Genomic DNA, 13,058 nt, shown 5'->3' with positions numbered 1-13,058 from the left:
CACAGTTGTAATTTTCTCACACATCGCGCACGTTGTGTAAATAGCAAATGTTCTTGTGCCCATGTTAGCGCCTATGGATGGGTTGGTCTTAAAATGCGGAATGAGAACTGAACCTCTGACTGATTTGATTCATGTTACTCCAAAAACATCTATAAATAATTAAGTGTATTAATCCAACCCCTTTGTGACCTGTGCCTCGCTAAGCGTCTTGATTTTGCGCTGTGTAATAACAAATGTAGTCTGAGACATCCCAAAATCACTTTGTACCACATGTTTTGGACACTGTACATTAGAATGCCAAAAAAGGTCTTTAAAACAGCATTTGAGCTTCCCACTCTAAGCTTGGCATCAGAGGAAAACAGCCACCGTGGATATATTGTGGGTGAATGCTGCTCCGTTTTGCACTGACATCACTCTTTGCTGCCTGTTTATCCAGAAATTGGGGCTGAAGATTGTAACAAATATGTTTACCAGGATGCCTTCATGTTTGAACTTCAAGGGGACAATATACGATGAAAACGGTGGGTGAGATGGCTTTTTTTATTTGACTAGAAATTTAAACATCCTGACAAGCTGTACAAGCATTAGTTTAGGGAAGTTCAAATGACAAGTTTGACCTCTGACTTGGGTTAAAAGTTCTTCTGTCCTCAGGGAATTCTTTCTTTATCGATCGCAGTGGAATTGGAATGGATTCTCTGTGGCCCTCTGTGGTAATCAAGTCGATCCGCACTTTCTTCCCTGAAACTTGGATATGGAAACTGGTGGAAGTTGGGTGAGTTTCTGTTAAAGCGTTTTCATTTGACAATCGTGTTTTTTTAAAATTAAGGGTATTTAATTAAAAAATGTAAATACATTTTAATCTAATTTTTAAAGGTGAATGTATATGTCAATGAAATATCTTTTCTTATGTCTGCTCATAAACTTTGTGAGAAGTGGATGTAGCTACTTTTACACAACTGCTTGATTAATTACCTGAACTTTGGAAGTGAACTGTGTCTCATTTTGGGGCTAGCATCCTTCGAGGACCTAGCCCATGATGGTCCCGACCTTTTGTAGCCTGTGTACAGCTCAGTATGACCTAAAACAGACGGTCTGGTCTACAGAAGATTTCCTGTTTGCGTGACCAGCTGTCCCCGCACTACCCTTTCAATACTAAGCGCCGACCTTGATGCCTAGCAACCTCAACAGCTGCAGCTCAACTAGCAAACATAACGAAGGTCACTTTACCAAACCTAACCTATTATCTAAAGATATTCAAGTTTCAATGCCCCTTTTGTAGGAAGCAACACCCTAAAGCATTCTCAGCTTAAGCATCTATTTGACTTTAAATTGGCCCATTATTTACAAAATTAACTTCATGCTATTTTGAAGAAGACTTGAAAGTTGCGATCAAAACCCTTAAACTAATTAGGACATTTATTGAGATAATAAATTCAAGGCACAAAATGTAGAATTTTATTAGAATTGGACACTCAAATATCCAAATAGATTAAAAATGGACTTATCAAAGCCAGAGAAATTCGTAATTTAATAGTTGTAGCCGGACGTGTCTTGTCACGGCGACAGCCATGTCAGAGCCATCACGACAGACACAACATGTTTGTCGTTGACGTGGAAACACCGGATAGTAAGTCAGATACAGCTACATAGAGAAGCGGGACCGGCTACCGAAAGTTGCCGTATTGTTGCTGTATGCTGTGCTGCTGTGAGAAAAACGTCATGTAAATAAATCATGCTTGGATTCACATGATGTGTATATTCTCGTTCTAAGTTTTTATATTTTTAGTGCTTATTTACTTTGTATTTAATATTATATTGTTTATATTTGCTAATATTGTGTGTTTGGATAACCTGCTGCTGTAACGCCACAATTTCCCAGTTTGGGATCAATAAAGTATTCTATTCTATTAGCTCGTCAGTAAACCTATTCTCTTCCTTGTGTCTGTTTTTCCCGTTCGTCTTGACTGCGGTCCACTCAGAGTTCGTTTTAATGTTTTGATATAATTAGACCAGTGGAGTCATCCCCTGCTGTACCTTAGAAATAATGTGGGTTTGAGTAACTGGCTGTAATTTAGAAGAGGCTACAGCCACTTGTTCTGAAGAGGAATGTTAAGATGGCAAATTAATTGAAAATAAAGACTTAATGTATAGCAGATTATGAAAAAATGGCTCTACTTCTTAACTGATTTAAAAACCTCAGTAAACATTCACTAATGAGTTTATGGTCCCCATCTGTAGTTTTGAGTTTTCTCATGCATCATGATGTTCAATTTCCAATTTGTGATCCCATTTACAGTCATATTTTGAGAGATCAGGGTATGCTTTAGTAGGTGGCTGCCTGTGATGTGACTGGACTCTAAGGGGAGGCTGAAGCACATCTCCACACAAAGAAATACACCGTCTTTGTTTCCTTTTGCTTCTCTGATGTTTGATATTTGTCCTTTACCCTTAGATATAATTTTTTGTTAACTAAACCTGACTACAAACAGAGCAGGACTGATAACCATTTATAGCAATATTCAGATTTATTTTTTCCAGGAAGAAAACTCTTAAACATGAACCAATCATTGTTGTATCTCTAAAGTTCAAACAAGAAATATATAGCAAGACTTTCAATTTCAGAGGATTTACCAAGTTTAATTTAAAATCTGGATCTCATGTTCCTCTATCTTACACCATGTATCTGTGTGTCTCTGCTCGTCCAGAGAGTCTGGATCGACAGATTTGTCGCTCACTGTCCCGGACACCATCACCACCTGGGAGACGGAGGCTTTCTGTTTGTCCCCTCAGGGATTCGGCTTGGCTCCGAGAGAGACGCTCACAGTCTTCCAGCCTTTCTTCCTAGAGCTTGACCTGCCTTACTCCATCATCCGAGGGGAGCAGTTTGATCTGAAGGCAACTGTCTTCAACTACCTGTCCAGCTGCATCATGGTAATCCATGTGTCATGATTTGGTCTTCAGATTTAGTTTTGTAGTTCTCCTCAGTGTTTCTTGTATTGTATTCCTGCCTCTGTGTATTTCCCAGTGTTGATTGCCCTGATTGTCCTCACCTGTGTCTTGTTAGTCTCACCTGTGTCTATTTAGTCTCTGTGTTTCTTCCCCTCTGTGTCAGTTCATTGTCGTATATTGTATGTCAGTTACTCGTGGCTCCTTGTTTTCTCCTGTTGGATCTTGAAGTAAGTTTTTGTTTGCCTTTTTGTTTATAGAATAAATAGTTTTGGTTAATTCTGCATCTGGGTCCTCTTAGTTTCATGAACCTTGACAGAATGAACTGACCATACCATGGACCCAGCAGGATTATTTTCTTTGGAATTGCGTGAGGTTACTTATAACCTCACATGCCTAAAAAATGACTTAAAATATGCTTGCTGTAGCAAGGAAAGACTGGCAGCCATTTCCACGGCTCAAGAGGAAATTCTTTCAAGACCATGGCTCAAACACTTACTCCCTGAGTGGACTCGAGACTTTTTCTCTACACCTGCTTCACAGTCCTATACCTCTGAGCCTGTTCGTCCTCAGCTCGGGCTCCTGTTTCTGTTCCCGCAGAGCGCTGTCTGCCCCATGTTCCTGTTCCGCAGAGCGCTGTCTGTCCCCTGTGCCTGTGTATGCTGAACCGCGTCTGTCCCCTTTCTCCTTTCCGGCAGAGCGCCGTCTGACTCCCCTGTCTCCGTGGGAGGCCCTGCCCACTCCTATCACTCCCCTGTCTCCGTGGGAGGCCCTGCCCACTCCTATCACTCCTATGTCTCCGTGGGAGGCCCTGCCCACTCCTATCACTCCCCTGTCTCCGTGGGAGGCCCTGCCCACTCCTATCACTCCTATGTCTCTGTGGGAGGCCCTGCCCACTCCTATCACTCCTATGTCTCTGTGGGAGGCCCTGCCGACTCTTGCTCCCTCGTCGGAGGTTATATCAACTCCGCCCACTACTGTGTCTTCGTGGGAGGCCCGGCCTATCACTGGTCCGGAGTCGTCTGAACTGAACTGATATCAGTGTTTGGTCGGCCTCCTGGCCGTCCACCTGAACTTTCCGGGCTATGTGCCCTGCCTCCAGGCCGTCCACCTGTGTCTTGTTAGTCTCACCTGTGTCTGATTACCCTGTGTCTATTTAGTCTCTGTGTTTCTTCCCCTCTGTGTCAGTTCATTGTCGTATGTTGTATGTCAGTTACTCGTGGCTCCTTGTTTTCTCCTGTTGGATTTTGAAGTAAGTTTTTGTTTATAGAATAAATAGTTTTGGTCAATTCTACATCTGGGTCCTCCTCTTAGTTTTTTCGAACCTTGACACCATGCTTTTACGCTCATGATGACAGAAGATAATCACTTATCTTTAACCCTTTAAAGGTCCCATATTATGCTTTTTCTGGTTGTATATGCTCTTTAGTGTGTTTTCCAAGTGTCCTGTGCATGTTTAGGCACATCTATGTGCAAATATTCAAAGTCTGCGGAAACGCGGCTTCTCCTACGTCCTCCTGTTAGCTGTAGCATTGGCTGCATGTAACACTCGGTTCTAGCCCCCCTCCATAAAGATTCGTCAGTGCGGCGTCATTGTCAGTGTGAGATCACTGATCTAAGTTCATTGGCTCGTTGTGGTAAACCCTGAAGCTCATGTTGAAATTTCCGAGACGCGTGCTGAGCAACTGACCAATCAGAGCAGACTTGGCCCACGTGGGGTCTAACAGTGTGGGCACAGCAGAGCGTAGCTGACAGACTGCTTCCAACCAGTGTTGCCAAGTCCGCTTATTATAAGTGACTTTGGGCTTGTTTTCTTAGACCTGGTTGCTTGTATCTCTTGTGAGATCTGGCAACACTGCTTCTAACTCTAGAGAATGAGCTGACTAAAATGCTTTATCTGGTAAAATGACTCGTAATACTTACATTTCAGATGATTACAACTGTCTCCTTAGTTCCTGCTGACTTTTTAAAGCAAGAATGTGCGACTTTTTGATCCAGTAGATGTCGTCCTTGAGCACCAGCATGAAACTGATACTGGAGTTTGGACTGGGTCACTAATATAAAAAAAGAGCAGCCAAATCTGATTAGACAAACAATCTTCTGAGTTGTGTGCAGCCACTTTTTTTGTAACATAACAAATTGAACATGTTCCTTTAACAGGTCACTGTGACTCCAGCTGCCTCAACAGATTTCACCCTCACCCCGCTCGTCGATCAACAGTACACATCCTGTCTGTGTGCTACCGAACGCAAAACTTTCAGATGGACCATGTCCCCTTCGGTCTTAGGTATGAGCCTCACATGTACTTTTGTGCATAAAGTTTGTCAAAGATATGAGATGTTTAGACAATAAAACATTTCAGTAACTTTATAAAGTAGACAGCAGTTCAAGTATTTTGTGATTCCCATTTTATGCATATGAAGTCACATAACAAAAATAACTTTCAAGGGCTATCAGAAATATTCTTAAACCCGTGTCTTGGTTTGACATATTTTGGGGTCTTAAGGTTTTGGAATTGTAAATTGGCTTCAGTGGGCAGGTTTAAAACAAAGTGTTATTTCATTCTGCAGGCACATGTCTAAAGTATATCCACTAAAACGTCTTTACCACTGACAGGCTCAGATTGTGATTCTGTTATGGCTTCCACACGTGCAGAAAACTCCTGATTATTTCCAAAAGGAGCTGTATGTGTGAACGCAAACAGCCAAATTTCAGCTGTTCAGACTTCACCCGGAGTTTCTCCTCCCAGATCCCTAGTATTCTTTCCACAGCAAGTCGGAGTGGGCTGATGTGAGAATGCAGCAGGATATTCTCCGGAGAATTCACCTCGAGCCAATGGGACGTGTATATATTGTTACTGCTGCAGCGTGCATAGAGTGTCTGCACGAGACCACTACGATCTCAGTGCTCGTAGTTAAACGGCTGCATTATGTTTTCTGTTCTTCAGTATGTTGTTCTCCGCTCTTTTGTGGATAGTGTGATTACGTTGGACTACACGTAGCATTGATATAAAGGTAAATATTCTCATTATAGCGTCATGTAGCGGACTCTGTTGCTTCAACTGCTACTTCCGCGCTGTTTTTTTTACATCCCATCTTACGGGCGGCTGTGGCTCAGTGGTAGAGTCGTTGCCTCTCACCCGGAAAGTCGAGGGTTTGATTCCCAGCTGGGCAACTTGTCCTTGGGCAAGACACTTAACCCTGAATTGCTCCAGCTGCTTTGGTAATGGTGTATGAATGGGATTAGTTACTTCTGATGGATGATACTACATAGTGACCACTACCATCAGTGTGTGAAAGGTATGAATGGGTGGGTGTGACATGCGGTGTAAAAGCGCTTTGAGTAGTCGGAAGAATAGAAAAGCGCTATAAGCTGAAGTCCATTTACCATAAAACAAAATTTTTTACATTTAAAAACACAGCCTAGGTTTAAAAAAATATAATAAACTACCTTTTAATGTAATGTGATTTAAGTCAATCGTTCCTTCCTCAGTTCAGTACCTCCATGTTTCACCCCACACTACAATGCACTGTACTTATGATGGCAACCACACACAAAGCTATGACACAGTCCCAATAGTAACTAAACCTGTTGTGAATTAATGTTTAGAATTAGTTTTTGTTCTTTTAGGGGTCGTGAACGTGACAATATCCGCTGAGGCGGTGGCCTCCCATGTGTCATGTGACAATGAGATTGTGAGCGTGCCAGACAGAGGTCGTATCGATGTGGTCACACGAACCCTCATAGTGAAGGTGGACATTTTTTTTTGTCTCTCATAAAATAAAAAGTTCTAAGTTTGTTAATTGATCAAATTAAAATGTTTAGGTGCACATTTTAGAGGTATGTTTTTTTTTTCATCTTCTTCCAGGCTGAGGGAACAGAGACGACAAAAACCTTCAACTGGCTGCTCTGTCCAAATGGTCAGTACAGTTCAGATCAGATGTTTTTATCTACAGCTCTGCTAGTGTGAAAGCCAGTTGTGTTCTTTTTGTGACTTTTGTATCTCTCTTTCAATGAGTTTAGTTTCACTGTCTTTCGCGTCCCACTGTATAGCCTTATTCAGAAACATGGATTAACACCTGGCCTAATGCTGCAACCGATCATTTTCACTGAATATTGATCTGCTGTATTTTTGTCTTTTTTGTCCTAAAAATGTATGGAAATTTAGAAATGTCTCTATTTCAAAGACTCAAATGACATCTTTAAAATGCTTCTCTAACCCAACCACTCAGACTTCTCATTTACTGTCAGACATGACAAAGAGAAGCCAAGACCAACAAGTGTTTGACATTTCTGCTAAAAAAATGAACATTTTAAACTTTGATCAATTCTCAGAAGAGTTGGTGGTACTTTTCCATATTCACAATGGATTAATTATTTAATTAATCAATAGACACTACTCTAAACTAGACTGAGAGGAAGCCCATATGTTGTTTGGAAATTGACCATTTTGAACAAAGTTTACTTCTTGGTCTTGATTGCCATCTGAACAAATGACAGACATATCTAACTGACAACATATTATTCTTAATTTCTTTATTAGGGCATTGGACTCTGCAGCAGCTCTTTAAATTGTGTTTGAATTAGTCCAAATCTTTTTTTCCAGGGGAGGCTCTTACAGAAGAAGTAGAGCTGCAGCTTCCTGACAATGTGATCGATGGATCGGCCCGAGCTTCCCTGTCTGTGCTGGGTAAACTGAATTTTAATTATGTAGCCTTTACAAAACAATTCATGGATCAAAAAACACTTTCAATCCTCCTTGAAGCTCAAGAAGATTCAATCGTATGAAGGTGTATGGGATCATTCAGTGGCTGTTGTATTGATATGACCTCCTCAATCCATTGACTGCAAATGTGGACAACACATCTCCACCTCCTCTCATTGGAGAAAAGTGAAACCAAATATCGCTCACCTATTGAGCTGGTGAAATTTTTTAGTCACAGACTGAGCAGTAGAGATCAGCTGGTGACGTTCTAGTATTAACCTCACTCCCTTTCAGCTAATAAAAACACATATTGAACTAACCAATCAAAGGATCAAGGATCTGGGGCGCTGGATGACCTGGTTGCTGCATGTCATACCCCATTCCCTCCTCCCAACACGTCAAGTCTTCCAATAGGATGTGACATGTGGCAAAAGGGCCTAGAGTTGGATCCAAACCTTGGCAACATGCTTGGTGAACTATAGCCTTTTTCCGTGGGGGGCGGCCTAACCGCTAGGCCACTGGTTCATTTAAATTTGAAAGATTGAGCTGGTCTAAGTCAGTGTTTCTGTGCAGGTGACATCATGGGCCGGGCCCTGAAGAACCTGGATGGACTGCTGCAGATGCCGTATGGATGTGGGGAGCAGAACATGGCTCTTCTGGCCCCCAACATCTACATCCTCGAGTACCTGAAGAACACACAGCAGCTGACCTACGCCAACAAGGAAAAGATTGAGAAATTTCTGATGAATGGTAAGAATCTGTTTGTTTTATCTTGCAGGAAAAAAAAGGAAATCCCCAAGATGGAAACGGCATGCATAACACAAACCAAAATACATTTAATTTAAGAAGAACAATGAACTGTTTTTTTGTTTTTTTTAAATATTCTACATGTCTTACATTCACAATTTTCAACAGTATTAACAGCTACTGTATACTGTAGTGGAGAAGGTTCAATGTTTTTAAATACAACAAAATGGAGTCAAAAGTGACACAATGTTTGGAAATATTCAAGTTAAGAAATGGAGAGTTTTTCATACGGATGAACAATCCGGCAATGAGTGAATGAGATGGAGAGGCTTATTTTCTGGCTTGCTGGAGATGGCTAGTAGCTGAGCACACAAGTGAGCATGGTAAGCTAATGAGAAGGGAGTGGTTGGCAGGGTGAGTGGAAATGTAATGCTAGAGAGGTGGGCATTGTTGCAGAATTATGACAATGTGTATCACATTTGGATTTACTTTTTTTAAACTGTTGGTTTATGTGTTATCATTTGGTACAGGCTATCAGAGGCAGCTCAACTACAAGCACTATGATGGTTCTTACAGTGTTTTTGAAGAAGGAAAGCAGAACAGCTGGTGAGAACATAACAGACTCATAATGTCTACCTGTTGACAAACATTCTTCAACTTTAACGTTGAAATAACCAACATTTTTTATTTTTTATTTTTTTTTAAATGGCATTTTTCTCGCATGGCTCAACTCGTATCTTCTTCCTTTCTCTGGTTTTCTATTGACAACAGTATTAGACTTTTGGTACATTTTAGGTATTCCATAAGTTGAGATTCCAATCGAGGTAATATGTGACTTAAATTTTCCTTCTCTCTTATGGTGCTGTTGAGTCTCCATGTGCTTGAATGTTACCTCTGTGTACTCTGGTTCATAAACAAATTGTTGTGTTTTCACAGTAAACAGCGTATCATAATTGCTTTTAAAAAAACCTCATTTTTAGGTTGGTTGTATTTGTTGTCTTTCAAAGCCCACACCCCTGTAGAGATGTTCAGTGGCATAGGAACGCATACTGTATGTGATTTGCCGAAGCGACTTGATGGTGGAAAAGTCATCCGCTGAGATTATATACCCGGATGTTGTTTCTTTCTTAAAATTAGGTACTGTGTATTACTTGGGACAAATGGACCTGTCTGCAGCAATGTAAAGCCTACAGCTTCCAGTGTCCCCTTAAAGGGAGTGGCTAATGCATATATACCCCATAGAACCCTATTTCAAAATGACCTAACTATCCCTTTATGGGTTAATGCAAAATAGCAAAGGGACTTATTGATGATTTTGGTTAGTTTTTTTGCAGCTACACTTGACAACTTTAAGTTTTAGAGTGCTGTTTATATTTATGGGATACAAGCTAATCTGGAAAACAAGTTATAAGAAAGCATTGTAGCATCGAGTCAAGCCGTCGCCTAGCAGGCAGTACAAACTCTGCATCATTGTGACAAGCTCAGCTTTTTAATGAATGTCTGCTCTTATTGAACTCATTCACAGGTTGACTGCTTTCGTGCTGAGATCCTTTGTTAAAGCGAGTTCATTTGTCTTCATTGACACTGAAGTCGTTGAAATGGCCATGCGTTGGATCGAGAGTAAACAACGAGAAAACGGCTGTTTCAAACAGTCGGGGAAACTCTTTAACAACAAGATGAAGGTCATTTTAAAGTCCTCTGGAGTCTGAATGAAAATGAACAGAATTAGTTATGGTTTTCTTTTTTGAAGTAGGTCCTAATTCTGTGTTCTCCGAAATTTCGGACATTGTCTTTCTTGAATGCCTCCTGATTCTCCTTCTCTACAGGGCGGTGTGTCTGATCAAGTGACTCTCAGTGCTTACATTACTGCGTCCCTCTTGGAGATGAACATAACAGGAACTGTAAGCATGTTTTATATTTGTGTTTCAATCTTTGCAGAGTTTACGGCATTAGTGCTCCTAGCCTTTGTGAGAACCTCTTACCCTGTGCTGTTTTTTTTCACCGTGTGGAAATTTTAAGTCAGCTGATAACAGCACTCATATTTGGTCTCCTTTTATACAACCACACTTCTTTTAGCAAGCAGTGGAGTTGCCCCCTGATGGACTTTTTGAAGGAATTTTAATAAGGCACTTATGCATTGGCTTCACTTGAAAAAGAAGAGGATTCATATACTTCGGTGTTGGCTTCACTTCACTTTTATGGTTCTGATTTATGCAAAAACTAAAGAGCTATTATGAGTTAATGAAATTATCTTTCTTTTAAATGTTCCTTGTTTATTTTACAGCCTCTTGTTGTACAAAGAAGCTTGTCCTGCCTCAGGGAGTCCATGGGTAACCTGAGCAACACCTACACCACAGCTCTGCTGGCGTATGTCTTCACCCTGGCAGGAGACATGCAGACCCGTGCTCTCCTTCTGAAACACCTCGGCACAGTGGCTATACAGCAAGGTGAGCCATCCTACCTAAAACACGGATCACGACTCAGTCCCTGCAGGAAGTTGGACGTTTGGCTTGAGGAAATGCCTGCAAGGTCATCCATCCCTACAACCTGTTTTGTGACCTTGTATTTTCGGCCAATCATTGCGTTTGCAAAGTAGACCACCCACCCTTTTTCTCCCAAATGCAATTAAAAAGTGTTCTTGCGCCTTTGGATAATATTAAAATACCCACACTCAGTGCAGTATTAGCATTTTGTGTAAATGTAGGTAAATATCACACATTTCATTTGTCTTTAAGACATGACAATCAAATGGAAGTGAGGTAAGAAGACAAACAGTTTGCTCAGCCAACAGTTGGCTTTTATTTGAGATATTGTCCAATTCACTCAAAGTTAATGTGTATTAATAGAGAACAAACCATATGACGTATTTTTGTAGGCCAACCCGGAAGTAGCATCGCCATGGGGTCTAATGAGAATTCGCCTATGGGATTTTTGTATTGGATTTTGGATCATTGCAGAAAATAAGCTCTGTGGCAAACGCACGTTTCTGAAGCGTAGCCGTTTTGTTCAGCAGGATAATCTTCACAGATGAACACCATTTTTATGATGTTTGAAGCGTTAATGCGGCCGACAGAAGTAAAAAGCTAACGTTATGCTACAAGCGAACTACACCACGGTCGGATGATTGTGACGTCACTAGCGTTATGCTTCAGACGATCTCCAATAAACTAATCCACATAGCTTGATAAATTGTTTACTAACCTCATATCTGCCTTAACATAAAGATTAAACCTACAGGACACATGTCCGACGAGTGAGAGAGTTCCCAGCCTCTGTGTCCGGCGTGATGACGTTTAATGTCTCCGACAAACACTGTTGTCACATTTAGCCACTTGTTCGCAACCGCCTTTTTAAAGACGCGTAAAAACTTTAAAATTCACAAGTGGGGGTATTACCTAACGTAGTTTATGTGGTCTAACAAAACGCCAACATCTCTTAAGCTTGTGTTAACCACAGACCTTATTTCAGGCGTCTAACCACAAACCCATTTAAAATCCCTGTTGACTTTTAGACGTTAGACCCCATCTCGTTCAAATGCTAACTTACTTCCGGGTTTTAGGACTAGGCGCGCTATAGACTGCCGTCATTAGCAATTAGCAGAAGATTAGTTAGTATCAGAGTTGACAGACAACAGAGTGGGGATTTCCACACAGTATTTTTATAGCATACAATGCCAGGTCTCCACAGTGCTATGTTCACTCCTCATACATGAGCAGTAGTCAGAGACTTCTCAGTCAGAACAAACATATGACTAACAACTTTCTCTGTCACGAAAACCTAAACAAAACCAAGGCACCGCCTTGTAGTACTACAATGATATTCTGACTGTTACACAACACCACTTGTATTCCAACTTTTCCTGAAGCTGACATAAAATTAAGGATTTTTAGGCCTCATCAATCACAGGAAAATCCAGTTAAATCCCAGGACTTATCCCTGCCACGTCACAATTAAGGTAACTCACCTTGTCTCTGTGTTGATGCTGTTTGAAGGGGATTTACTTCACTGGTCTCAGAATGAGGAAGATACATCAACCTCTCTGTCTGTGGAAATCAGCTCTTATGTGCTTCTGGCCTTACTCAGTGCATCTCCTTCTGCCGAGGACCTGCGATACTCATCCAGCATCGTCAGATGGCTGACAGGACAGCAGAACCAGTACGGAGGCTTCTCCTCTACCCAGGTACATCCCAAACAGGACAGGCACACCAGCAGATTAACATTTTCCACTCAGGTTATTGTATATTATGAAAACTCTTTAATCATTTAGATTTTCCCAATTTCGTTTTCAAATGTATCATCAGTTTAAGCCCCAAAGGCTCTTTGCACATAAAGACAAGGCATTAAGGTCAAAATCCACAATACCTCTGCCCAAAAGTACTTCATACTTTCCCCACAGGGGGGGCGCCAACATGAGATGAGATTCAACTTTATTGTCATTACACATATACAAGTATAGAGTAACGAAATGAAGTTTGGCATCTCACCAGAAGTGTAATAAGCAGAAAGTGCAAGAATCTGTGCTATGTACAGTAATTACAAAATTTACATTTGTAGACAAAAAAAGTGAATTATTGGGTATATATGGATATCTGGATTAATGGGATGCTATAAATATACATACATTTTTAGGATTATAATATACAGATTAAGGTGCAGTGAG

General features: G+C 41.0%; 1 protein-coding gene across 3 annotated transcripts in view; it reads left to right on the top strand.

The window, feature by feature from the left end:
- Nucleotides 1–13,058, top strand: part of LOC109995346 (alpha-2-macroglobulin) — a 33,924-nt gene that overhangs the window by 10,706 nt on the left and 10,160 nt on the right. For all 3 annotated transcript variants that reach the window (XR_010667169.1, XM_065960707.1, XM_065960709.1), the window contains exons 17-29: nucleotides 437–521; nucleotides 652–772; nucleotides 2,706–2,931; nucleotides 5,107–5,233; nucleotides 6,577–6,698; nucleotides 6,815–6,866; nucleotides 7,553–7,636; nucleotides 8,225–8,401; nucleotides 8,929–9,004; nucleotides 9,924–10,080; nucleotides 10,225–10,299; nucleotides 10,683–10,845; nucleotides 12,391–12,578. Coding sequence is in view for 2 of the 3 variants with exons in the window: in XM_065960707.1 (XP_065816779.1) it covers nucleotides 437–521; nucleotides 652–772; nucleotides 2,706–2,931; nucleotides 5,107–5,233; nucleotides 6,577–6,698; nucleotides 6,815–6,866; nucleotides 7,553–7,636; nucleotides 8,225–8,401; nucleotides 8,929–9,004; nucleotides 9,924–10,080; nucleotides 10,225–10,299; nucleotides 10,683–10,845; nucleotides 12,391–12,578 (1,653 nt within the window). In the remaining variant the exon portion in view is untranslated. The remainder of the gene's footprint in view (nucleotides 1–436; nucleotides 522–651; nucleotides 773–2,705; nucleotides 2,932–5,106; nucleotides 5,234–6,576; nucleotides 6,699–6,814; nucleotides 6,867–7,552; nucleotides 7,637–8,224; nucleotides 8,402–8,928; nucleotides 9,005–9,923; nucleotides 10,081–10,224; nucleotides 10,300–10,682; nucleotides 10,846–12,390; nucleotides 12,579–13,058) is intronic.

Source organism: Labrus bergylta, chromosome 11 (assembly GCF_963930695.1).
Source record: "Labrus bergylta chromosome 11, fLabBer1.1, whole genome shotgun sequence".
NCBI lineage: Eukaryota > Metazoa > Chordata > Actinopteri > Labriformes > Labridae > Labrus > Labrus bergylta.
Note: the sequence above shows the minus strand (reverse complement) of the source record. Positions and strands in the feature narration are given on the sequence as shown.